General features: G+C 44.9%; 1 protein-coding gene across 1 annotated transcript; it reads left to right on the forward strand.

Moving 5' to 3' along the window:
- On the forward strand, positions 1-9,398 carry rrp8 (ribosomal RNA processing 8). The gene is made up of 8 exons (XM_018758843.2): positions 1-103; positions 275-388; positions 1,086-1,359; positions 1,588-2,467; positions 2,554-2,683; positions 8,410-8,516; positions 8,738-8,834; positions 8,929-9,398. The coding sequence occupies exons 2-8, from the start codon at positions 290-292 to the stop codon at positions 9,040-9,042; spliced, it is 1,701 nt and encodes a 566-aa protein (XP_018614359.2). The 5' UTR covers positions 1-103; positions 275-289; the 3' UTR covers positions 9,043-9,398.
- The last annotated feature ends 17,902 nt before the right edge of the window (positions 9,399-27,300 follow it).

The raw sequence follows: 27,300 nt of genomic DNA on the forward strand, positions 1-27,300 counted from the left end.
GACATGCGCAGTTGAGATCCTAAACGTGGTTCCGTTTTGAACTCGTTGGGTGATGCACGTGCGGTGCTGTGTTTGCGGTTACGTACTTTTCTTGTTGTGACAGGTAAACGGTGCCGTCGGAACCGCGTGCTGCACCTCGTTGACGTTCGAAGCTGTCTTTGTGGCTTACTGTGTGTGTAGTACGCTTGGATACCGTGGCTTGTTAGTTAAGATAAGTTTGTACTAACTTAGGAGCCCGCGCTGCTGACCGACTAACTGGTGTTCGACCTCACAGACTCAGACCGACCGCATGATGATGTTCGCCCAGGAGGAAGAGTGGGGCGACGGAGCAGAGGAAGAGGCGCTCAGCCGGGCGGTTGGACACAGTGGGCCGCGCTCGGGGACTGCGGTCAGTGCGTCCGGTCTACCTACTTCAGAAACAATTCAATTTGCTGTTTGTTTCTTTACAAGCTGAGCCCTTCTAATTAAAGTCAGATTAAGTGCTTAACAAAGCTTTGAGACTTTGACATGTTTGTTGTGTTTTTTGTGTGTGTGTGAGTGTGTGTGTGTGTGTGCGCGCGCGCGTCTGTGTCAGATACGTCCCTGCGATTAGCCCTGCGTTAAATTCCGATGTTTTAATATTGTTTTTTATTTTTAAAGATACAATATGTTGTTCTTTTAATTGTTTTTTATGATTGTACAAATTTTGTTGTAAAAACAGTATGCTGCAAATTTTATAATGCAAGTACAATACAGTGCTTATAATACCTTCCTTATTGTTGTCGTCTTATGTAATAAATTTTGTATTTTTGCATTCTTATTGTTGTCTCATTATATAACATAAGTCACAAATAATCAAAAGAATAACAATTTTGTTAGTTACTTGTCCAAGGGGGTTTTTTCCTAGGGAGGTTTTGTCTGGGCCCCTGGGTTTCCGGGGTGGGCTCCAGACCACTACGACCTTCACATGATGGAGAAGCAGTTAATGAGTGAGTGAGATAATGAGTGAGTGAGTAAGTACAGACACATGTGTTTCTCACTGTTGATGCTGTACTGCTGATAATTCTCAGGCCTCAGTAACGTGTTTGTCTGTCTTCTTGTCTCAGCCCAAGGTGTGTGGTACGAAAAGAAGCCTGCTGCGGACTCTCCGGACCCTGGGCTCAGTTCCCAGCTGGACGCAGAACACCCCTGTGGAGGACAGTGATGTCGGCGAGCCCCAGGCAGCTCCGAAACACCGGAAGAAGAAAGGGAGGAAGCGGAAGAAAGCTGCTGCAACAGATGGAGAAGCTGGAGGGGAGAGACCCCAGGATGTTGCGTGGGAGGACACCGGGAGTGCTGTGTCCAAAAAGGCAAAGAAAAATGAGGAAAAAGCTTCAGGAGGTATGAGGCTTTGTGTTGTAGTGATTACATTTATTCATTTAGCTGCTGCTTTCCCCCAAATCGCCTTACAGCATTAAGCTACTTATAACTATTTACCCATTTATAAGAGCACTTAATATAGAATAGTATAGAGGGTACTGTACTGTTACATACAGAAAGTAGCATTGATAACAGCGATACACTGAAACAATGGAAAAAAAATCTGTTCTTACCCTATTCTTGCCCTAGGAACCATTCAAGTGAAGATGCAAAAGCCTGTGGGGGATAGTGAGAAGAAAGATTCGCAGGATGAAATAAATTGTAAAGAGGGGGAGGGAGACAGAAAGTTGAGCCGACAGCAGTGGAAGAACAAGATGAAGAACAAGCGGCGTTGTAAGAACAAGTACCGTCAGAATGGTAAGCAAGAACCCAGTACGCCCAAAGGAGATGCCAGTCCTCAGGAAACAGGCAGTGTGAAACCTAGTGAAGAAGCTGACCAGGTACAGAATCAGAAAAACAAAACAAAACAACCAAAGCAGGACAGCAACACAAATCACAAGAAAGTCTCTAGAAAGGAAAAGGAGGCCATGAATGCTGAGCCAGGTAGCGATACGTCACCCCAGAAGAACTTAAGTCAACATAACATACACAAAATTAAAAAAAAGGTAACAAATGAATCTAAGTGTAAAGTGCTGAGGCCAGAAGAGAACACCCTGAATGAGAAAGGAAGAAAGATGGATGCTGACTTTACAGAAAGCAAAAGACAAGAGGGGAAGAAGCAGAGGAGAGCAAAAGTAGAAAAACTGCGAAGGATGCTACAAAGCAAGGCAGCACCCACAGATGAGGAGAGGGATGATGGTGATGATCATGGTGGGAAGGAAGGAGGAGTCGAGGAGGCTGCAGCCACTGACCGCTCAGCCGCCCTAAAGGCTCGAATGGAACAGCGTCTGGAGGCAGCCCGCTTCCGGTACATCAACGAGCAGTTGTACACTTCATCCAGCAAGGATGCTATGTGTCTATTCAAGCAGGACCCCCAGGCCTTTGGTATATACCACCGAGGCTTTGCCAAACAGGTGCAGCACTGGCCAGTCAACCCTGTGGATACCATCATCGCCTACATCAAACGCAAGTGAGTGAAAGGCATTACAGTTCCAGGCAACGGCTCATAAAGGTGATTGTGTACCTCAAATCTCACATGAATGTGCTTGGTTCCAGGCCAGCCTCACTGGTGGTGGTGGACTTTGGCTGCGGAGACTGCAAGATTGCACGCAGTGTCAAGAATAAAGTGCACAGCTTTGACTTGGCACCCATCTGTGACTTGGTCACCATCTGTGATATGGCTAAGGTGAGTCTGCTCACATCTCCATAGACACTGTGTGTATTTTAGCATACAGATTGCAAAAGAAATCCTCCTTGAGGCACATGCAGCCTTGTACAAGTTTGATAATATTTCTGCAGATTCTTATAAACTTGTACATTGGCCTATAATTCAACGTAACCCCTCTTATGGATTTAGTGGCTCTATATGAACACCATTATGGTCCCTGCGTGTATACAACATTACATTTATTCACTTAGCAGACACTTTCCTCCAAAGCAGCTTGCAATGGATATAGAATAGAGTAGTGTTACCAGCCCACACACCTTATTCACTAAGGTGACACATACTGCTAGACACACTACTTAAATGGATCACTCATCCATACGTGAGTGAAACACACTCTGTCAATCACTCTCTCTCTTACAGCAGTAAGTCTTTGTGTGTCACTGCTTTTTTGACCGCAGTATTCTCACTTCAGCTACTTTTTGTGTTCACATGTTCAATAGAATTTGCATATTGTAGATGATCACTCGTGCCACGTCACCCCATTCAAGGACTATCCTTAACACTTCTAAAGCAAAAAGATTGTTCCTCCCAACCTAAAACTGTTACTTTGCACATAGATCATTTGGCACCCCTACCTGGGAATCATCTGTGTGTCATTTGTTGCATTGTCTGTCTGGTATTGTGCCTTTTGTGACCCAAACACTGACAAATAAGCACTTTTCAAGCAGTTACTTGAATTCAGAACTTGGCACATTTCTCAAAACTGAAGTAATTTCTTTATAGGTCGTTATTCTACTTGTAATTAGTTACAGGCAGTCCCTGAATTACGAATGAGTTCTGTTCCTCAGCCTGTCTTTAAATCAGATTTTGACGTACGTCAGAATTAGGTATGGTGGGTATCTAACATCAGTTTAAATGTTTATCTTAGTATATAGTATATTGTGTGTCTTTCTATCCATAAACATTTAAGAATCACTTCCGGATACACTAAAACATGTAATGTAGTAATAATAATAACAGATGTAATCATAACGATGATGATAATAAATGTAACTAAAGTATTTATAATAGAGAGACATAGAGATAATAGATGTTACTGCTGTGATGGTGAACAGAGGACACAGAGGAGACTGGACCCAAGTGCAGGATCATTTATTCAGAATCAAAGGACTAGACGTGTTCTCGTGGTCAGGGACGGGTCAATGGTCGGTCAGTCAGTGAATAAACACAGGCAAGGATACAAAATCGTGGTCGAGGGACAAGGTGGGCAGTCGTTATCAAAGAGACGTTGAGTGGGACTGTGGAACAATGAGGAACAGGACTTGGAAGAGCATAGCAAGGTAGATTTGAGAACACAGAGAGATCAATTGTCTAGAGTGAGATTCTGCAACTGAGAAGAGATTGAGAAGTGTCTTTTATAGCCGAGTGCTCCGATTGAAGCTGCTAGTTGAGGTGCGAGGTGTGGTCTTGACAACTACGGTATTTATAATAGAGAGAGAGAGAGTGTGTGTGTCTGTGTGTCTGTGTGTGTGTGTGTGTGTGTGTGTGTGTGTGTGTGTGTGTGTGTGTGTGTCTGTGTGTGTGTGTGCGCAAAACATTAAAGAAACTTTAATATTCACTTTTCCAATGTTCTTTGGCATTTCACCTTTTTTCCAATAGCTGTTCAATCGTGATTGTTTCTTTTTCTTGAATCATCAGCATCACATTTACACTTTGGTAGCATGGTTAGGAGAGTAAAAACAAAAAAAAAATAAAAATTAAAGCCAACATGGTCTGACTGGAAAAAAAAGAAGTCAGTCCTACCTCGGGCTCATGCGCCCCACCCACGAGCAAACAAACTGCTGTAGATGCGCAATGATTTGATCTGCGTCGTAAAGTAGCACCCGTTTGTTATTTACATTTATTCATTTAGCAGACGCTTTACTTGAAAGCGACGTACGTCTCATAGAAAATATGATTTGTGCGTTACCTTAAGAGAAGGAGCTATAGCTGCAGATGTGATTCTTAAGTACAGTTAGTTTCCTTCACTATATGCAGACTTTCATCACACAGTTCGATTCAATTTTTTTTTTTTTTTATAGAGTGCTCTTCTCACGCAGTGACACAGAGCACTTTAACACAGGCATACAGCAAGAAAAACAGATACAAACAAAGAAGACAGTTGACTAATGGCTACCATAATAAAGTACTTTTATAGAGCTAAAAGTATGCCTACTGGCCACTGGGGAAAGGAACAAAAACTCCCAACAGAAGGTTGAGAGAGAAAAAATCTCTGGGGGTCCATGGGCCAGTGGTTGCCCACCCCTCCTGGGCATTCTAGAAAGTAACAATTGTAAGCCAGTGTAACAAGTAATAATGATATTGTTGCTAAATGGCATCTTGGATCCCCAGCTCAGCATGGAACGTCTCGTTCGTGATGGCAGTTGGACATCATCCTCTGTCAGCGTGGGATTTCTCTGTCACCACTGGCCAGCCTCCTCAGGTCTTATGTAGCGAGGTAGTGCTCAACAAGAAGAAAGAACAGAGTTAGTAATTTGTTACTTAAGTTAATTTATTGTGCATTTTTGTAAAAGTGGTAAAAAAACAACCAAGGCAGGTGGAATTACATTTCGAGGTGGAATGCCTGAGTGAACATGTAAGTCTTTAGTCGGGATTTGAAAACGGAAGCAGACGGGGCATTTCTGACAGTAACTGGTAGACTATTCCATAGTTTAGGTGCTGTATAACTAAAGGCGCGACCTCCTACTGAGGTCTTATTGATCACAGGTACTTTAAGGTAACCTGCATCTAATGAACAGAGATATCGTCCTGGGATATAAGAATCAATGATCTCACAAAGGTAAGCCAGGGCAATGCCATGTACTGTCTTATAGGTCAAAAGTACAATTTTATAATCAACTCTAAATGCGACCGGGAGCCAATGCAGTGATTTAAGTACCGATGTTATATGGTCAAACTTGCTACTTCTGGTGGCAATTCTCGCAGCAGCATTTTGTACCAACTGTAGCCTGGATACAGTCTGGTAGGGACAACCCAACAATAAAGCATTACAGTAATCCAGCCTGCTGGAAACAAAAGCATGAAGCAGTTTCTCAGAATTCTGTCTACATAGGAATCACTGCAATTTAGCTATGTTTCTTAAGTGAAGGAAGCATGACTTAGTCATAGCATTTACATGCGATACAAATGACAACTTTCCATCCAGCAGGACACCCAAATCCTTGACACAGTCCGCACGCTTGAAGCTAATACCATTTGTTGTAAAGATTGGCGTGATTATGTTGAGAGTTTTGGCATCACCACGCACCACAAGTACCTCTGTTTTACTGGCATTTAGCGATAAAAAAATTTTTACTCATCCATAATTTTATACTGGTAAAACAATTAGCTAATGACACCACATGTGATGGATCATCAGGCTTAAATAATACGTTAAGCTGTCTGTCATTGGCATACGAATGGAAATTCACATTGTGTTTGCTAATAATGTCATCCAATGGTAACATTAGAATCAGAATCAGCTTTATTGGCCAAGTATACATGAGCATACAAGGAATTTGTTTCTGGTTTAGAGCAAATCCACAGTGCACATTCACACATACAGACCACATAAGCACATACTGATCTACACACACACACACGCGCTTTCTGAACCGCTTGTCCCTTATGGGGTGGCAGGGAGCCAGAGCCTCACCCAGCAACTCAGGACTTAAGGCTGGAGGGGGAGGGGACACACCCATGACGGGACGCCAGTCCTTCGCAAGGCACCCCCAGCGGGCCTCAAACCCCAGACCCACCGGAGAGCAGGACCTGGTCCAACCCACTGCCCCCCCCCCCAATACTGAACTAGACACAGACTAATACAAACATGATTACCGATAATGCAGCAGACAAGAACATAGTATAATGCAAACAGAACATAAAACCATGTAGACATAATACAACTAAATGACCAAGCATAGAAATATTTAATATATGTTTTAATTTATTTAATATACTTTTTATTCTTTTATTTTTCCAACAGTATACATAATTGCACATATATTTTTATCTTGTATTTTTAACTTGTATTTTTCCACTTGTTTTATATGTTTTCTAAATATATATTGCAAGTATTTATCTGACTTGTGTTCTGCTGCTGTAACATAATAATTTCCCTTGTGGGATCAATAAAGTATATCTATCTATCTAAATATAGAGTGAGAACAGTAATGGCCCCAACACAGAGCCCTGTGGCACACTATATTACACTATAGTTGAGATGGAGGGGGTTCAGTCATCAGATTTCAGTACATGTTGTTCACAGTTAGCTAGATATAATTCAAACCACTTCAGAATGGTACCTCTTAGTCCAACCAGGTTTCCAAGTCTACTCAGTAGGATGCTATGGTCTACAGTATCAAATGCAGCACTTTAGTGCAGTAACATAAGAATAGAGATCTGACCAGCATCAGAAGAAATAAGAATATCGTTAACAACATGTGTGAGTGCTGTTTTAGTGCTGTGACCAGTGCGGAAACCAGACTGAAATTTTTCAAATGATACAAGTAGCAGCATAAAACTTTACCAGAACATCGCCGGTTCCTAATCACCTTACTAGTAGTATTTTTTTTTTTTTGGAGATGCATATAAACATTTGTGATACATTGCAGGAGTAGCTCTGTAAAGGATTCATCCAAGCATGATCATGAACATGTATACCTTACATGAACTTAAGAGATCATGGGCAAAGTGAGTCTGGAAGAGATGAGTTTTAAGACCCTTTTTAAATGTGGACAAAGATTCAGCAGTTCTGAGTGAGAGTGGGAGGTCATTCCACATCAATGGAGCTAGAACTGAGAACCTCTGAACTTTTTGTGTGTGGGACCACGAAGCGGGCAGATGTGGAAGAGCGTAGCAGTCTGGCTGGCATGTAGTGAATGACCAAGTCCTGTAGATAGCTGGGAGCAGTTCCATTGATGCATTTGTAGGCCATAACCAGGGTCTTAAATTTGATCCGGGCAGCTATGGGAAGCCAGTGCGGAGAAACGAGTAAGGAGATATATGGGAACGCTTCGGCAACTCAAACACAACTTGGGCAGCAGGGCTCTATATAAGCTGTAGAGGTTTGATGGCATTAGCAAGAAGGCCGGACGAGAGAGTTGCAGTAGTCCAGACGGGATGTCACCATGGCCTGTACAAGTAGTTGCGCAGAGTAGGTTGTGAGGTAAGGACAGATCCTGCGGGTGATATTCAGGCTGTATCTGCAGGTCCGGGTTGTGGCTTTGATGTGCTGAGACTTTGCCTCTTAGCCGAGGAGGTTGGCAAAATGAGTGAGTTGTCCAGTGTGATCAAGAGATGATGATGGGAAGATAGACCAGCTAGGAGGTGTAAGATCTCTGTTTTAGAGAGGTTGAATTGATGGTCAGTGGTTACTACAAACCATTGTATGTAACTTTTTAATAAAATGGACTTCATTATGAAGTTTTCATTTGATTACTTAAGGGCTACAAAAATAATTTTCGGTCAGCAAGAGGGTGGTTCCTAACTATGGGTTGTGCGTAAGTTGGACGTTTGTAACCTGAGGACTGCCTCTATAAGTTGATTATTATAAAGGGTACAGTGACTTATAGACCACCTTGTACTTTGTAAAGTCTTTACTTGAATCATGATGTAGCTCTTTCTGCCTGAGAGAACAGCATACCCAGCATGCAAAGTTATATTGCAGTTACATTAAATAAACATTTTGCTCATCTGCCCTGCAGGTCCCCCTGCCTAGTGCTAGCGTGGACATTGCTGTGTTCTGCCTCTCCCTCATGGGGACCAATCTTGTGGACTTCCTGGCAGAGGCCAACCGTGTACTGGTGATGGGGTGAGTCACACAGGGGGGCAGGAACAAATCCACAGTATATATACATACCCATAGTACATCCGGACATATTGTTGACATGAACGTATTGATAGGGAAAAATGAAGCACAAATGTAACGTTTATTCTAGTCCCAGATTTTGTCTTTTCAATAGGCCTTTAGCATATCCAGAGTCTTCAGTTGTGCATCATACCTCCCTATAAATCCTCTTTTTGTCTTTCCAGAGGTGTATTGAAAATAGCTGAGGTGGCTAGCAGGTTTGAAAATGTGCGCACTTTCTTGAGTGCACTGGCTAATCTTGGATTCAAGTCTGTATCAAAGGTAAGCTGTTGGCCTTTACTGAGAAGCATCTCTGCAATGTGTAATTGAAATTCTCTGGCCAGTTCAGACAATCTGTTTGTCATCTTTTCATCAGGATACAGAAAACAACTACTTCTACAGCTTTGAGTTTGTGAAGACTGAGAATGCACCAGAGAAGGTTCGAAAAGCCGGACTGGAGCTCAAGCCATGTGCCTATAAAAAACGATAAGGGGCGCAAAGAAACCAGAAGAGGGGTCCTATGCCCTAAAAAGCCAAACAGAGCTGGTACAAAACTCACTATGTCCAAGCTCTCTCAAGCAGAACTTGCCTCCTGGACTAGGGAAAATAGAGCAGGTCCAGAGTGTTAGCAGCTGGGGTCTGCTGGAGGGGAGAACCACACCACCAGCACTGTGACTTGATGTGTGGTTTTGTGTTCAACAGATGTGCATTTTGGGCTGTCATCAAAAGCTCAGGCTGAACTCCTTTGCTTCAAGCCCTGGTACTCTTCCACAAATGTCTGTACACCATCGGTTTCAAGTGTCTTCAAAGCAGAACATGATTTTTTTTACTTTTATATTAAATTTGAAACACTTTTAAAAAGGAAAATGAATGTGGATACAGTAACTCCTCTAAAGAAGTGTTTTAAGATCAAACACTCAATTCACATAATTTGCAAAATAATTGTTTTTTAATTAATGTACCAAAGTGTACAAAGGAAGCCTCGGGGGTTGAGAAAGGCAGACAGTAAGCATGGGGTGGCCCTTTCCAAAAGTAGGGTCAGGATAACTCAGGCCTGAGAGGGTGGGCGGTGAACACTGTAATAGAGTTCTTCTGCTTTGAATGGACTGGGTGAGAGTTGCAAGCAGTGAGTTCAGGTTGAAGAGATCATCCCACTCCTGCTGGAGAAAGATCTGCAGTGGACCCTGGAACACAGCATTCATTCCCAAAGGGCTGCACCCCCCCTCCTGTCCTAGAGTATCTTGAAGGGTTTGCAGCATGTCCCAAGCATGTTGCAGGTCTGGCAGCTGAGGAGGATGGAGTATCTTAGCACCTGAGTGCTGGGGAGCTATCAGAGTTTGAGGAGTAGGGATCGACTCTGTTCCTTCACCTACTCCATGGCCAGGTCAGAACTAAATCCCAGAAGTGCGGTGTCATCTCAGTGGGCCAGGCCCTGTACCCGTGCTCTGGCATCTTCAGGTGTTCCACCAAGCGTGGCCACAGCCCAGAGATCAGTAAAACACAGTGACTGCCACACAGGGCAGGTTTAAACACTCCTTATCCAGTCCCCAGGAATAAAGAGCACAAACAATAATAGATGACCAGTACTGGTGGCAATGAGGTATGTACAGATGTAATGCATAAAAGCAGTAAACTGGTTGAAATTAGAGTATACCTTTATACAATTTGGCAGCTTAATTTTTGAAGGCTCATCTAAATTTTAGTAATGTAAGGAACTACATTTTTGTTGTTCTCTGCTACCTGCCGATGTCAGCATAAGAAAGTAGAATAGAGGTGTGAGTCTACCAAAGTGCCCAGAAGATCTGACAAGCTCTTTCTATACAGTAACTCTTTAGTAGCTATGACTGCTTTAGGTGCATGCTTGTGCTCATTGCTCCTTGGTGGTCTCAAGTATTGTGTGTTCAGTGATCCCTGGCTGTCTTAGACACAGGTATGAATTGACCCAGGCAGTCTCAGGGACAGGTGTCCACTGTACAATACTGGGGGAGACCATCTCACCAGCTGTACACCTTACCCTGGCCACTGTTCCCCCAGGTCTGTCTCTGGAGGAGCGCAGAGTGTAGGACAGTGCAGTAGGCAGTAGCTCTGCAGAGGTGTCAAGCTGCTGAAATCTGAAGGCAGCAGGCACTGCTTGATGTAGAGCAGCACAGTGCCTCTTTCAGGTCCCAAGGGGAATCACACACCAGACAAACAGCTTATGTTCTCACTGATGCTTTATGATCGAAAGAGTGAAAACATCCAACCACTGTCAACAAGCATTTGTCCCAAGCAGGGTCATGGCAAGCTAGAGCCTAGCCCGGCAACACAGGGCCCAAGGCCAAAGGGAACATGCCCAGGACGGGAGACCAATCTGTCACCACGCACCCCAAGCAGTGCTTGAACCCCAGACGTGCTCTACAACAGGCACCAGCTGATCTCACTGCACCACCACATCCTCCTCAGAGTGAAAATTGAAAAATATTATTTTACATACCCTTGACCTAGAGAACTGTTTTGATGGAATTAATTAATATGGTAATGACTGTTATGTCGTGTGCTGATCATGGGTTGTGACGTTTGATGTAGCAGAACATGGAATAGAGGTCAAAGTCAAAGTGGCTTTATTGCCATTTTGACCTTATACAGTTGGTACAGTATGCAGTGAAATGAAAACATTGGTGCTATATAAAAAAACAAAAAGCTACCTAGAGAGATCAGCTCAAGTGATGAACAACAATCTGAAGCGGGGGTCCACATGCCTCCCCTCATGCAGACTTTCTGTGCTGTGATCTGGAGCCAGCAAAAGACAAAAGCTGTATGTACTGTTCTTCAAGAAAAAATGTAAATATGCATGCAAAAAAATAACCATTAGCACTAACTTTGGGTCAAATTTGTGACTCACTGCTGGCAGTGTAATGAACCAGCTGAGTCAGGAGAGACAACACATCCTCATCCCACTGCTCTAACACACACACACACACACATTTTCAGAACCGCTCGTCCCTTATGGGGTCATGGGGAACCAGAGCCTACCCAGTAACACAGGGCGTAAGGCCGGAGGGGGAGGGGATACACCCAGGACAGGACGCCAGTCCGCCGCAAGGCACCCCACGTGGGACTTGAACCCTAGACCCATCGGAGAGCAGGACTGCGGTCCAACCCACTGCACCACCGCACCCCCCGGGACTGCTCTAACAGATGACAGTTATTGAAGGCCAGCCAATGGCCCTCCTCTACTGCCAGATCCAGCACTGCAAGTCTAACTGCCTTCTGGCACTTTCCTCCAAATGCAACCACCTACAAGTTCACCTTTAAAAATGCAGAAATACAGATCCTAGTGATAGTTTTAAAATATACATTAGGAAAAATGTAGTCTGCACCAAAATACTATTATCATCACAAACTGATCTATATTTAGTCTCATCAAAATCTTTACCCCCACAGATCAATGGCTTAAAAATCCTGACTCACCCCTCTTGTATGGTTCTGTGCCACCTGATTCAGCCAGCTCAGTGGGTGGACAAGTACTAGTCCTCGTTCCTTTGGATCTGAGAGGTTGAGAATGATGGGATCACAGGATAGGGATTTAAAAGTGGCCCAGCTTGGAGGTGGCCAGGTCATCTGAAATGCAGCAAGCCAGTGAGGGCACACCATCTTCCAGAGCAGGGTTTGATGCAGGTATGTCTGGGACAAGCAAGGTACAGGCCCATCCCCTGTGGAAGATGGGAAGCGCAGGAACTCCTGTCACTGATCAGGGTTTTCTTGCAGGGAGGATGCCAAGGTCCAGAAAGGAGGAAGATTCTCTAGGTGGATGACCTTTATCTGTGCACGTGGGGGAACTCATAAAGGGAAGGTCGGGAAAGGGATGGAGGAGAGTGAATGGAAAGAGTTGATTAATCCCGGTAAGGTTTTGTCAATCTTCACAATTTCCAAAAAGCTGTTACTGTCCCTCACACAGACCCACAGATGACAGCAATCTCAGCAGGGGGGCATGGTCTCAGAAGACATGAACCCCATAATGTGCCAGCAGGTGGCACAGTGTCTTGTAGGAGATCTCCACAGTGACAGCACCAGACACGCCTTTGAATTCACTACTTATGTCTGGGCACGTTTTCAGTGTCAGTGCTTCCCAAAGCACTTGCAGGAAGGCATGCAGTGGGAAGTGATAAAGGGGGCAAAGGCATGCAACCTCCTGTATCACCCTGTAAAGGTGTGCAGCCAGCCTGGCAACCTGGCAGAAATCAGCCAGCCGGGACTGCTCTAGTTCAAAGCTCAGTTCCACCAGGTCAGCCTTCAGGCCATACATAGTGTTCTGGAGGGTGTGGACACCTGCAGGGGGAACTCCATGGGTGCTACGGTAGCACAATGCGAAGCGCTGCTGCCTCACAGCACCTGAGTGGTGTGAGAGGACATGGGTTCGATCTCTGTTCAGTCTGTGTGGAGTCTGCATGTTCTTACCGTGTCTGCGTGGGTTTCCTCTGGGTACTCTGGTTTCCTCCCACAGTACAAAGACATGGTTCAGGTTCACCCATAGTGTGTGAGTGACAGAGAGAGTGTGTTCCACTGATGTATGGATGAGTGACCCATTCTAAGTAGTGTATCTAGCAAAGTCACTTTGGTGAATAAGGTGTGTGGGCTGATAACACTACATCATGTTCATTGGAAGTCACTTTGGAGAAAAGCATCTGATAAATGAAGTAATGTAAATGTAACTTGGGGTCCACCAGCAGCTATGTGAAAGACTGACAGATGTACTCCACGAGGGAGGCCTGCAGAGAGATACTACAGAAGAAGTAATTGTAGAATAGTAAGGCCAGAGAAACAGAGTTGAGCAACTTGCAATGTCTTTCCTACAGATAAAGCACTAGATAAGCACACCAAGTCTTAGTGACAGTATGGCAACCCTCAGAAGAACAGCAGCACAAAGAACACTTGATATATTTACATTTACATTTATTCATTTAGCAGATGCTTTTCTCCAAAGCGACATACATCTCAGAGAAATACAATTTGTGCATTGCATTAGGAGAAAGAGACATACAAACAGAGATAGAAATAACCAGATAAATAAATGAGACTTATGATGGAATAAATAAGAATTGCACTTAAGAGCTTTGAAGTCTCAGTCTGTAGCCTGGGGGGGGGGGGGGGCGGTTGTTGATGTTGGGGGAGTAGTGGAGGCGACAGCCAGCTTTGTGATCAGCCTCCTCTGGTTGGGCATGGAGGGTGTGATGGAGGTCACAGCTCTGGGAAAGAAGCTGCTCCTCAGTCTGCTGCTCTGGGCTTTTATTGTCCTGAACCGTTTGCTAGACAGCAGAGAGTGAAACAAGGAGTGACCGGGGTGTGTGGTGTCCTTGATGATACTGCCAGCCTCCTTTTTTAGTCAGCTAGCATAGATTGTGTCCAAGTTGGGGAGCGCCATCCTGACAATAAGCTGGGCCACCTTCACCACACGATGCAGATCTTTTCGCTCAGCAGCTGTACAGCTGGCATACCACAAACAGCACAGGTGGTCAGGATGCTCTCAGTGTCGGTCCTGTAGAAATTTAGCATGAGTTTCTGTGGGAGAAACTGGGCTTGTTTCAGCTTCCTGAGGAAGAAGAGTCTTTGTTGGGCCTTTTTGGCCAGGTGCAAGGTGTTGCAGGTCCATGTCAGCTGTTTTGACACACGGCCTCCAAGGAACTTTAGTCTCTCCACGCTTTCCACTGCTTCTCCTTCTATGTGGGGGGTGGTCTATCGCCTTTGTCCTTCTGAAGTCCAGAATCATCCCCTTTGTCTTCCAGGTGTTAAGGACCAGGTTGCTGTCCTTACACCACTCAGCTAGATGTTCCACCTCAAGTCTGTAGGCCGTAATCAGCCTAGCTATCGTGGTGTCATCTGTGAATTTGATTATGGAGTTGGAAGTATGGAGGGGCTTGCAATTGTGGGTGAGGAGTGTGAAGAGCATGGGGCTCAGCACATAGCCCTGAGAGGTTCCTGTGTTTACAATGAGGGTGGAAATGGTGTGGTTACCAGTTCTGACCTGCTGTGGTAGGTTTGTGAGGAAGTCCATGACCCATGAACACAAAGAGGAACCTAAGCCCAGGTTGTTCAGTTTACTGACTAGTTTGTGAGGGATAACAGTGTTAAATGCGGAGTCTAGAAATAGCATCCTCACATAACTATTTGGTTCCTCTAAGTGTGTCAGAGCAGTGTGGAGTGCTATTGTGATGGCATCCTCTGCAGAGCGGTTTGCTCGGTACTTATGCAGATCAGGTGTGATGATGGTTCTGATGTATGAAAGCACGAGTTTCTCAAAGCACTTCATGACTATGGGTGTTAAGGCCACTGGACGATAGTCATTCAGGCACTTCACAGTTGGTTTCTTGGGCACTGGGATGATGGTGGAGGATTTAAGGCATGTTGGAACTGCAGCTTGTTGTATGAGAGGTTGAATTTTTTAGTAAACACCTCTGTAAATTGGATGACACATGCTCTCGGTACCCGGCTGGGCACTCCATCTGGGCCTGCCACTTGCCTGTGTTAACTTTTCTCAGGGTGGTCCTCACCTAGTGGTGCTATAGAGCCACTGTCAACTCTCCTGCAGGTTGGTTGATAGGTGGGACAGATCCTCTGCTCTGAGGGTTGAAGCAGGAAAAGTACTAGTTCAGAACATTGGGCAGTTTGGCATCATTATGGGGCAGTAGATTGGTGGTCTTGTAGTTACTCAGTTCATTGAAAATCTCAGTAGGACAGGTGGCCAATGCATTTAGAAATCTTAATGAACGTAAGTCCACTGGCCCCGACAACATCAGTGCCTCTGTTTTGAAGAACTACAGGGAGGAGCTTGCCCCTGTGTGGCAGCCCATTTTCCAGCAATCGCTGGATACACACACGGTCCCCACACCCTGGAAAACTTTCCATGTAATACCACTTCCTAAGAAAAAATGTCCTGAAGAGTGTAATGATTATCGACCTGTAGCTCTTACTTCTGTACTGATGAAATCTCTGGAAAAAATCATCTCCCATTTGCTCTCTACGTCTATTCAGGGAAAATTAGACCCTTACCAGTTTGCTTACAAGCACTACATTGCACTGGTAAAACTAACAGATCAGGTAAAGCTAACAACACCACGTGTGATGGATCATCAGGCTTGAACGAAACGTAAACCTGTGTGTCATCGGCATACGAATGAAAATTCACATTGTGTTTGCGAAGAATGTCACCCAATGGTAACATATAAAGTGAGAACAGTAATGAACCCAATACAGAGCCCTATGGCACACCATACTGAACCATAGTAGAGATGGAGGGGGTGCAGTCGTCAGATTTCAATGCAAATTGTTCAAGGTTAGCTAAATACTATTCAAACTACTTCAGAGCGGTACCTCTTATTCCAACCAGGCTTCCAAGTCTACCCAGTAGGATACTGTGGTCTACAGTATCAAACGCAGCACTCAAGTCTAGTAACATGAGAATAGAGATCTGACCAGCATCAGAAGAAATGAGAATATCATTAACAGCACGTATAAGTGCCGTTTCAGTGCTGTGACCAGTGCGGAAACCAGACTGAAATTTTTCAAATATATTATGATGATTAAGATATTTTACAATGTGGGAGGCTACGATTTTTTCTAGAATTTTGGATAAAAACGGTAGATTGGAGATCGGTCTATAATTACATGGGTTATTACAGTCCAGATCCGATTTCTTTAGCAGGGGCCTAATAACGGCGATTTTAAGAGCTTCTGGAACACAGCCATTTAGTAACAACGTATTAACAATATTAACAATAGGTTCTGCAAGCCCTGAAACCGAGGCTTTCAGTAATTTAGTGGGGAGTGGGTCTAAAGGACAGGTAGTACTTTTCATAGAGCGAATTAGGACGCTAATTTCCTCTACAGTTATCACGTTGAAGCTACTGAGATGGTGCAGACAACCAATATTATCATCGTCAGAAGCGCTTATGTTTGCTAAAACCAAAAGAGAGGGCACTATGGATTTGCTGATATTCAGTAATTTATTATTGAAAAACGACATAAATTCATCATTAGTAATGGTAGTAGAAATACATTGTTTATCTTTGTGTTTATCAGTTAAGTAAGCGATGGTATTAAGCAAGAAGCGAGGGTTCTTGTGATTTTCATCAATTAACTTTGCGTAGTATTCGGATCTGGCATGAAAAAGTACTTTTTTTATATTTTTTTAGACAATCGGACCAGGCTACATAATAAACATTTAGTTTAGTTGAAGACCATTTACGCTCTAATTTACGACATTCCAACTTTATTGCACGAGTTGATTCGTTGAACCATGGCGAGTTTCTTACAGTTCGAATAAGTTTAGTTTTTGGTGGAGCCGCAGAGTCTAGGGCTAATTTTACCACCGAATTATAATCTAAAGCCATCTGATCAATGTCTACAGTCGTTCCAAAATCCGAGCTGCTAATATGATCAATAATTTTAGCAGTAGTATTGTCATCAATATGCCGCACGATTTTGGTCTTACTATTGTCAGACGGCACGGGAAGGTACAGATCAAAGGTTACTAAATGATGATCAGAAATAGCTTAGTTTAAAGGAATAATATTAACATGATGAACATCTACGCCGTAGGTTATGACGAGATTGAGCGTATGGTTACGGGAATGAGTAGGACCGGTAACAATTTGGGTAAAACCAACAGAGTTTAAGAGAGACAGAAAACTATTAGCGAGAGTATCCCACGACATGTCTACGTGAATATTGAAATCACCCATCAGGATAATTTTGTCATGATTAATGACTAAATCGGTTATAAAGTTGCTAAATTCCTCGAGAAAAGAGGAGTACGGTCCAGGTGGGCGGTATATAAGGAATATAATTATATTGGATTTTGACTTGAAATTTAGTTGTAGAACTTCTAATGAGGTGATATTATCATGATTTTTCAGTGTCATTTGTAATCTATTATTGAAAAGAATGCCGACTCCACCTCCACGACGTACAGAACGAGATTTATGGAAATAATCATATCCGTCCGGAGCGGCTTCTATTAGCGGAATCATATCGGACTCACCGAGCCAGGTTTCAGTAAGAAAGAATAGATTGGACTTGCAACTTAATATTAAGTTGTTTATTAGGACAGCTTTACTTGTTAGTGAATGAAAATTTAACAGATAGCATTTTATATTACAGTTTAGCCCTGGTGCTAAGTTGAGAATGTTTGTTTTAATGTATTTTAGGTTTCTGGTGCAAACGCTCCTATCACTAAGTCTAGTTAAACACCGTGGCCTTATAATAGTTTGTATGTTTTGGCTGCACTTATAACGCTTTTATTTAAAGTTTTTACGACCACACTGGACAAGGCACAAGAAACCACATCACATGAGAAATGACTATTGATATCAGAACGAGTAACAGACCCATCAATACACAAAGCTGCTGAAGGAGGTGATCCATGGACCATGAGTCAGTCCTGCAACGTGCAGGCCAAGTTCTGGGATAAAATAAAGGAACCTCTCCAGTTGAGGTGTACACCATCACATGTGAAAAACCTGGGCCTTTCCCAGAAATCATCCCAGTTATTAACAAATGATATAGGATTGGAGCGGCATCACGTCTCTAACCACCTGTTAAAGACACCAATCTGCTGTACACTATGTCCCCCAAAGAGTCTAGGTAAAGGACCAGACACTATTAGATTACAACATTTCCTTCTGGCCTTGTTACATCCATCCATCCATCTTCCTCCGCTTATCCGGGGCCGGGTTGCGGGGGCAGCAGTCCAAGCAGAGCCCCCCAGACTTCCCTCTCCCCGCACACCTCCTCCAGTTCCTCGGGGGAAACCCCAAGGCGTTCCCAAGCCAGCTGGGAGACATAGTCTCTCCAACGTGTCCTGGGTCTGCCCCGAGGCCTCCTCCCAGTGGGACATGCCCGGAACACCTCACCAGGGAGGCGTCCAGGAGGCATCCGGAACAGATGCCCGAGCCACCTCAACTGGCTCCTCTCGATGCGGAGGAGCAGCGGCTCTACTCCAAGCTCCTCCCGGGTGACTGAGCTCCTCACCCTGTCCCTAAGGGTGCGCCCAGCCACTCTGCGGAGGAAACTCATTTCTGCCGCTTGTATCCGCGATCTCGTTCTTTCGGTCATGATCCAGAGTTCATGACCATAATTGAGGGTAGGAACGTAGATCGACTGGTAAATTGAGAGCTTTGCCTTACGACTCAGTTCCTTCTTCACCACAACAGACCGGTACAATGACCGCATTACTGCGGACACCGCACCGATCTGTCCGTCAACCTGCCGCTCCATTTTTCCCTCAATTGTGAACAAAACCCCGAGATACTTAAACTCCTCCACTTGAGGGAGCAACTTTCCCCTGACCCGGAGGGGGCAATCCACCTTTTTCCGACTGAGAACCATGGCCTCGGATTTGGAGGTGCTGATTCTCATCCCTGCCGCTTCTCATTTGGCTGCAAAACTCTCCAGTGCACGCTGTAAGTCTTGATTCGATGAAGCCAACAGGACCACATCGTCCGCAAAAAAGCAGAGACGAGATCCCGCGGCCACCAAAACAGACACCCCCCGTTCCCTGGCTGCGCCTAGAAATTCTGTCCATGAAAATAATGAACAGAATCGGTGACAAACAGCAGCCCTGGCGGAGTCCAACATGCACCAGGAACAGGTCTGACTTACTGCCGGCAATGCGAACCAAGCTCCTGCTCTGGTCATACAGGAAACGAACAACCCGTAGCAGAGAGCCCCGAACCCCATAATCCCGAAGCACCCCCCACAGGATCCCACGAGGGACACGGTCAAATGCCTTCTCCAGGTCTACAAAACACATATGGACTGGTTGGGCAAATTCCCATGAACCCTCCAACACCCTAGTGAGGGTATAGAGCTGGTCCAGTGTTCCACGGCCAGGGCGAAAACCGCATTGCTCCTCCTGAATCCGAGGTTCAATTATCGGTCGGATTCTCCTCTCCAGTACCCCGGCATAGACTTTCCCAGGGAGGCTGAGGAGTGTGATCCCCCAATAGTTGGAACACACTCTCCGGTCCCCCTTCTTAAAAAGAGGGACCACCACCCCGGTCTGCCAGTCCAGAGGCACCGTTCCCGAACTCCATGCGATGCTGCAGAGGCGTGTCAGCCAAGACAGCCCCACAACATCCAGAGACTTGAGAAACTCGGGACGGGTCTCATCCACCCCTGGAGCCTTGCCACCAAGGAGTTTTTTGACTACCTCAGCAACTTCAGCCAGGGTAATGGACGAGTCCCCCTCCAAGTCCCCAGTCTCAGCTTCCTCTACAGAAGGCGTGTCGGAGGGATTGAGGAGGTCCTCAAAGTACTACTTTCACCGCCCGACAACATCCTCAGTTGAGGTCAGCAGCGCACCACTTCCACTGTAGACAGTGTTGGCGGAACACTGCTTTCCCGTTCCGAGCCACTGGACGGTTTGCCAGAATCTCTTTGAGGCTGACTGGAAGTCTTCCTCCATGGTCTCGCCAAACTCCTCCCAGGCCCGTGTTTTTGCCGCGGAGACTGCCAGAGCCGCGTTCCGTTTGGCCCGTCGGTACCCGTCAGTTGCTTCAGGAGTCCCATGAGCCAGCCAGGCCCGATAGAACTCCTTCTTCAGCTTGACGGCATCCCTTACCTCCGGTGTCCACTACCGTGTTTGGGGATTGCCGCCGCGACAGGCACCGGAGACTTTACGGCAGCAGCTCCGGACCGCCGCCCCGACAATGGAGGTGTGGAACATAGTCCATTCGGACTCAATGTCCCCAGTCTCCCTCGGGACCTGGTTGAAGCTCTGTCGGAGGTGGGAGTTGAAAACCTCTCTGTCATTCATGCCAGACGTTCCCAACAAACCCTCACTATGCATTTGGGCCTGCCAGGTCTATCCAGCTTTTTCCCCCGCCATCGAATCCAACTCACCACCAGGTGGTGATCAGTTGACAGCTCAGCCCCTCTCTTCACCCGAGTGTCCAAGACATATGGCCTTGTTACACATAGAAATAAATCGGCTCTTTAACACCTCAGACTGCTGATAACGAATATCATTACCACCAACATGCACCATCGTAGTCGACACGTCATTATCGGCCAGAGTACTGACACAAGCCTCCATGTCGGACACACGTGCGCGTGGGAAACACTTTACCTACATTTACATTTCGATTCCCAGGCCCCCGAACCTTAACATTTCGGACAGCCGAATTCCCCAAAATGAGCACAGATTATTATTATTAATATTAGTATTAGGTGAACTACTTAGAGTTAGAGCCGAAAATCTGTTTTGGGTTTGGACGGGAGAACCCGAACCAGGAACCCGCTTAGGCTTCACTATTCAACTTCTTACTCCGAACCGTAACCCAGTCGCCGTGAGAGCGCTCCGAGGTACCCGGCTTAGCTGTACTGGAGCCTGTGTGTCGACGCCGAGTTCGACACTACGGAGGCATCGGGACACACCGAGTCCAACCCAACTCTCTCTCATATAGAAATCAAATTCTTAATGCGCTCTTCTAAATCGCGGACCTTCCACACCACATTTGTTACGCATTTCGAGCAAATGAAATGTTCTACAATGTCAGCAGGTGCAACCAAACAAAACATGTTACACAACACACAGGTGTGCCGTCAGACGAGACATTCATTGATTCAGGACAGAACTTACGTCGAACAGGCACTCCATTCTTTCCACAGACGCTGTCTCAGGTATGTGCCTCGCTCTGGCTTCAGGCATCCTGGATTTTCAATGAAGAACCGGTTGGATTTAGTTTTGTCCATCAGTTATAACCCTCAACGTCTCCAACCAACGTTTGCTGCAAAGATGTAACGTAATCATTTTTAGCAAACTAACAAAACCGCAGGTTACCCTCCTTGGACAACGCTGCAAAACCTCTGCTCCGTGAGTTTGGACTAGGCTGGCTGTTCCCGCCAAAATGAAGTTGTGCAATGAACAAAGAGCGATGAACTGTACTGCCAGTGATTTGACAAGGCAGCACTCATCTAGTTTGAAATACAAACACAGGCGTTTATTCTTGTGGGAATGACTGTGACGTTTACGTTGAAAATAGTTACTGTTACATGTAAAATTGCCTTAAGGCAGTAAAAATATTACCAAATTACATTATTCTCTAATGAAAATACAGACTTTTCATTTTATCATTAACAATTAATATGATGCAAAAATAAAGAGCCGATTAACAGAATCTGTCACTCATCATCTGTTCACAATATCACCAGCATACTCCATGTTCACTGCAATCACCAGCACTTATGCCAAGCACCTTTTATTTTCTACAGTCAACATATATAGGAAAGTGCAGCTTTTAAGGAACATTTCAATGTAACACTCAAATGTCTTAAAATCCATTGGCTATTAGTTACACTTACTCGAGTTCTTTTATCAGAGAGGCTATATAATAGCTCATATGTAATACACTTTTAATACTAGCCTACTGACATATTGTTAAATATAGGCGTACTCAATTCTAAACAGACACATCACCTGTTTTTTAAACCCTTCTTATTAACATAATTTTACAGTTTTTGTACATATTCTTATCTGTAAAGTATACCATATTATTTTGTGAAATGTAATATGGCTTTTCTCAGTATAAAAAAAAAAATCAGCCTGACAAAAATGTTATTTTGACATTGTCGTGTTGTAATTGTCACGCCCGCCAACTTGGTAACAAGCAACACCGGCAGCTGATCAGGGTCCGGGCACGTAAAAGGGCAACCTGGACCATAGGAAGCTGCGGAACCTTGTTCAGCCTCCCTTCTGGATTATGTTTCTCGGCTTCTCCCTTTGGACTACGTTCGCACATCGGTTTCTCTTGCCTGTCTCCTTGACCATGTTTTCTGGATTGCCCCTTGAACAACCTTCCTGTGCTCCGCACTTGGGCCCGGCACACCCGCTCCAGGGAAACACTGTGACAGTAATTTTAACTGTATTGTATTGCTTTTTGTATTAGTTTTTCTGTGTTTAAGATACAGTAATCTGTAAATTCCACAAGGAAATATGATTATTTTAACATTTTCTTAGTGTAAAATTAACAGTAGTGTTTGGTTCAATATTATAGTATTACTGTAAATTCAGCACTGTTTCATTGTTCTTCTATTGACAATTTTTTGATGTCATGATTTTACAGCATTTCACTGACATGTCTCACAAACGGGAGACTTACAAAGTCTTGCAATAAAGGCTGTTTAGTGTCACCAGTTCACCAGGACACAGCGTCTTTGGGATATAAGAGGAACATGCAAACTTCGGGATAGGCAGACATATTTTCTTTTTTATATTCTTTTTAGGACAGCATTATTAGCTCACTGTGTTGCCTACAGATGAAATGTGCAGTATTTTAAAAATAATGACAACTGTATAGATACATGACTAGGAGTATCTCTTGTCTTGTGAAAAATGGTTTAAGGTCTTGAGTGTTACAAGGTGTAAAGTCACCTGTCTATTGCTTTTCCTGAGAGATTATCATCCTGTGCTGTTGCATGCCTGCCACCTGTGGCCAATGTTACACACAGGAAGTCCACAGTATCAGCTTGAACAGCAAGTGGGACTCAAGGCTCTGAGGTTTTTCTCTTATCTGAGAAAGGAGGGTCCAGAGCTCTCCAGCTAAAGATACAGGGGCATAGGGAGCTGGATCTACAGCGCAGGGGCCCAGACAACCAATAAGCATTTTGCTCTGGTTCACGAAGGTGGTGTCAATCTGCCCTAACTGACAGTGAAACACCTGGCCCAAGCAGGCCTAGGCAGGTCATGGAATATACTTATACTGGAAACTGTGTTGGAAATGTGTGATCACCTTGAGCATTCCCACCTGAGCCACAGTCTTCGAATCAGCGATGTGGCGGACAGTCGAGGTTGCGGCACTGTCCTGCATCTCTGACTGCTCCAGCCAGACTGCAAGGAGCTCCTCCTCCTGTAGGACATCTTCTAGCTGGCTTTCTGCGGCCTCCAGACGCTGCCTTGCTGCATCATCCTGCAGGCATGCCACATGTAGCAGGTTGTGGCTGTCGGCCATGTGTGATTCCAGCTGGCCCTGCTGTACCCTCTCTGGAGCCACAAAGAGGTGAAAAGAGGTGAAATGGTGTACGGCATGGACCCAGCAGCACACAGACTTCTAGGCTCGACTCACTCCACGCACTGCTGCTGGCTAGAATCCAGGTCTCTGCACCAAGCATTGTAGGTTCTTCAACAGCTGCCAAGGACCTGTGGGCAGTCATAGAACCCCATTTCCTGGGGTAACGGAGTCCAGGAACAGAACATATTGTTATCTCAGAACATTTCTACCCCTGAAAGAGTAGGAACACCCTGCCCTTACTTTCCTAACAAGTTTGATCTCTCTGTTTTTGGTGTCTATGTTTTACACCTGTTGGGGGTGCGGTGGCGCAGTGGGTTGGACCACAGTCCTGCTCTTCGGTGGGTCTGGGGTTTGCGTCCTGCTTGGGGTGCCTTGCGATGGACTGGCGTCCCGTCCTGGGTGTGTCCCCTCCCCCTTCAGCCTTACGCCCTGAGTTGCCGGGTTAGGCTCCGGTTCCCCGTGACCCCGTATGGGACAAGTGGTTCTGAAGATGTGTGTGTGTGTGTGTTTTACACCTTTTTGAACTCTGAGTTAAAATAACACTATTTACATTTATTCATTTAGCAGAATTCAAGGTGAGTAACAAAAATGTGTTTTTCACAACAGCTACTTTGTGTAGCAACACTGCTCTTTTTTGTGCACACCAAAAAACAGGAGAAATGGAAACTTGCAATGGTTCAAAAAAATTTTGCCATAACAAAAAAATAACAATAAATGCTATCAGACCTGAAAAAAGTTGGGGTGTTCCAGTAGCTGCTTGCTGGACTCCCAGTTCTGTGGGCAATTGAAAAGTAGGCATATCAAGTTCAAGTTGTTTTAACTGTCATTCCTCTATACAGCTTGTATACAGTGGAACGAAATGTTGTTTCTCTGGAGACCATGGTGCAACACAGAACAGAGCACAAGACAGTAAATAAATACACAGAACAGGATGTGGACTTGCGTATGGTTGTGAGCTGTAGGCAGTTGTAGTGTAGTGCAGTGCTGGGTTAGCTGTTTGACTGTGCCAGGTGAGTGCTGGGAGGCAGCAGGGTGTTGAGTAATCTGACTGCCTCAGGGAAGAAACTGTTGCGGAGTCTGCTGGTGGAGGAAAGGATGCTCCTGTACCTCCTGCCAGATGGCAACAGGGCAAAGAGTCCATGAGAGCGGTAAAAGGGGTCTTCCACAATGCTGGTGGCTTTGCAGATGCAGCAGTTTTTGTATGAGGAGTTGATGGTGGGAAGAGGCATCTGGCATATGGCATCCATAATGGTGACCATCCCATCAGGGGGGTGTCTGTAGCGCTGTACTTCGTTCAGGTCTGACTGGCTTAAGAACTGTACTGCTTCCAGGGCAGCCTGGTTTAAGGGGTTCATGTGAAAAAGAAGAGAGCACTTTAAAGCTGGCAATGCAGCGACAATTCATTACTGGTAAGTGATGGTGCACTATTTTGAACTCTCTATTTATTACCTTTCAATAACTTTCTATTACCTTTCATTAATAACATTTATCTATATTTATTGTTGGGTAAAAAACTCACACACATCACATTGGCTGAAGCTGCTCATCCCAAGCGTGGTTGCGGCGAACTGGAGCCTAACCCGGCAACACAGGGCGTAAGGCTGGGGGGGGAGGGGTGACACCCAGGATGGGACGCCAGTCCATCACAAGGCACCCCAAGCAGGATTCGAACCCCAGATCTGCCAGAGAGCAGGACCTAACCAAGCCCACCACACCCACCTCTGGGTAAAAAACTTTCATTGAAAAAACAAAGTAAAACATAGTTTTAAAATTAACACAATCACACACACACACACATTTTCAGAACCGCTCGTCCCATACGGGGTCACGGGGAACCGGAGCCTACCCAGTAACACAGGGCGTAAGGCCGGAGGGGGAGGGGACACACCCAGGACGGGACACCAGTCCGTCACAAGGCATCCCAAGCGGGACTCGAACCGCACACCCACTGAAGAGCAGGACCCGGTCCAACCCACTGCGCCACTGCGCCACCGCACCCCCCTTAACACAATCAAGACATTAAAATACATTACAAACGAAAACTTCAACATCTGGTTAAAGAGCTAAAGTTCCATGAACAGGAAATAAAGATGAATTTTTGAAAAGTGACTGAAAAAAATACTGAACTCCCCTCTTTGGAAAGGCACTTGTAGAACTGAGGTTTAGGTTGGGGACACAGTAACCCTGGACAGCCACACCTGCTGGAAGGTGCTTGGGGCACCCTGGAGTTCCTGGAGCATCTGCTTCTCCAGGCAGGCCAGCCGGTTCTCGTCCTGCGGGCAGTTCTGTTGTGCTTTGTCACAGAGAGCTCATTCTGCCTCTATGCTGCTGCAATGTTCCACAAGTCATAGTTATTTAAAAAGCACTGCCAACACAAACTGAACCCTAACAAAAGGGCCCACAGGGTAGCACAGCTTACTATGATATTTGAGAGAAAAGAAGAGGAGCTAATTGTGTCTTCATGGCACCACTGTCAAAGCAGTGTCCACTTATGTTCAGTTGCTGATCTGTCTCAGTTCACTCAGTTTCTTCCGGAGTGTCAGAACCTTCTCACTGTACTGACCAGCCTTGTTAGTCATTATGTGACTCAGTATGGTCTGTCCTACATATACAGATCCACAACACCTAAATACCAAGTACCACTGACTAAACATAAATGACATAGTCATTATTATGTCCCATTATTATAGGGCTGGGTTTTCCTCAGATATTGTAGGAAACTCTGGTGGTAACTGCACTGCATACTTGTTAGCTTCACAACTGTGCTGAGTGCACAGGCACCCCAAAACAGAGAAGAAATGTGCCACAAGTTCTGTGTACATCTGTGGCCTGAAAAAGTAGTGTTCTGGAAGTAGGGCAGAGTTGTATGTACAAACTCCATTTCCAGAAAATTTGTGACATTTTATAAAATGCAATAGAAACAAAAATCTGCAGTTTGTTAATTCTCTCGAATCTTTATTTAATTGACAAAGTACAAAGAAAAGATTATCAATATTTTCACTGACCAGCTTAATTGTATTTTTTAGTTTGATTGAATTTGATGTCTGCAACACACAAAAAAATTTGAGACAGAGGCATGTTTAAACTGTGTTACATTACCTTTCCTTTTAATTATACTTTTTCATTGTTTGGAAACTGAGGATACTAATTGTTGCAGTTTTGCAAGTGGAATTTTTGCCCATTCTTGCTTCATACAAGACTTCAGCTGCTCAACAGTCCATGGTCTCCGTTGTCCGATTCTCCTCTTCATGATGCACCATGGTTTTTCAATAGGAGATAGATGTGGACTGCTGGCAAGCCAGTCAAGCACACGCAGCCTGTGTCTATGAAGCCACGCTGTTGTAGCACGTGCAGAATGAGGCCTGACATTGTCTTGCTGAAATAACCATGAACTTCCCGGTAAAAAACATTGCCTTGATGGCAGCATTTACTTACATGTTAATGGTACTTTCACACATATGCAAGTTGCTCATGCTGTGGGCAGTGATGAACCCCCATAGCATCACAGAAGCTGGCTTTTGCACCTTTCGCTGATAGCAGTCTGGATGGGCTTTCATCCTTTTTCCTGAAAACAAGCTGAAACATGGACTCATCTGACCAAAGCATACATTTTCATTGCCCTTTGAGCCATCTGAGATGAAATCTGCAACTTTTCTGCATAGAACTGATGTATGGCTTCCTCCTTCCATAACAGATTTTCAGGT

The sequence above is a fragment of the Scleropages formosus genome, chromosome 10 (genome assembly GCF_900964775.1).
Source record: "Scleropages formosus chromosome 10, fSclFor1.1, whole genome shotgun sequence".
Lineage (NCBI taxonomy): Eukaryota > Metazoa > Chordata > Actinopteri > Osteoglossiformes > Osteoglossidae > Scleropages > Scleropages formosus.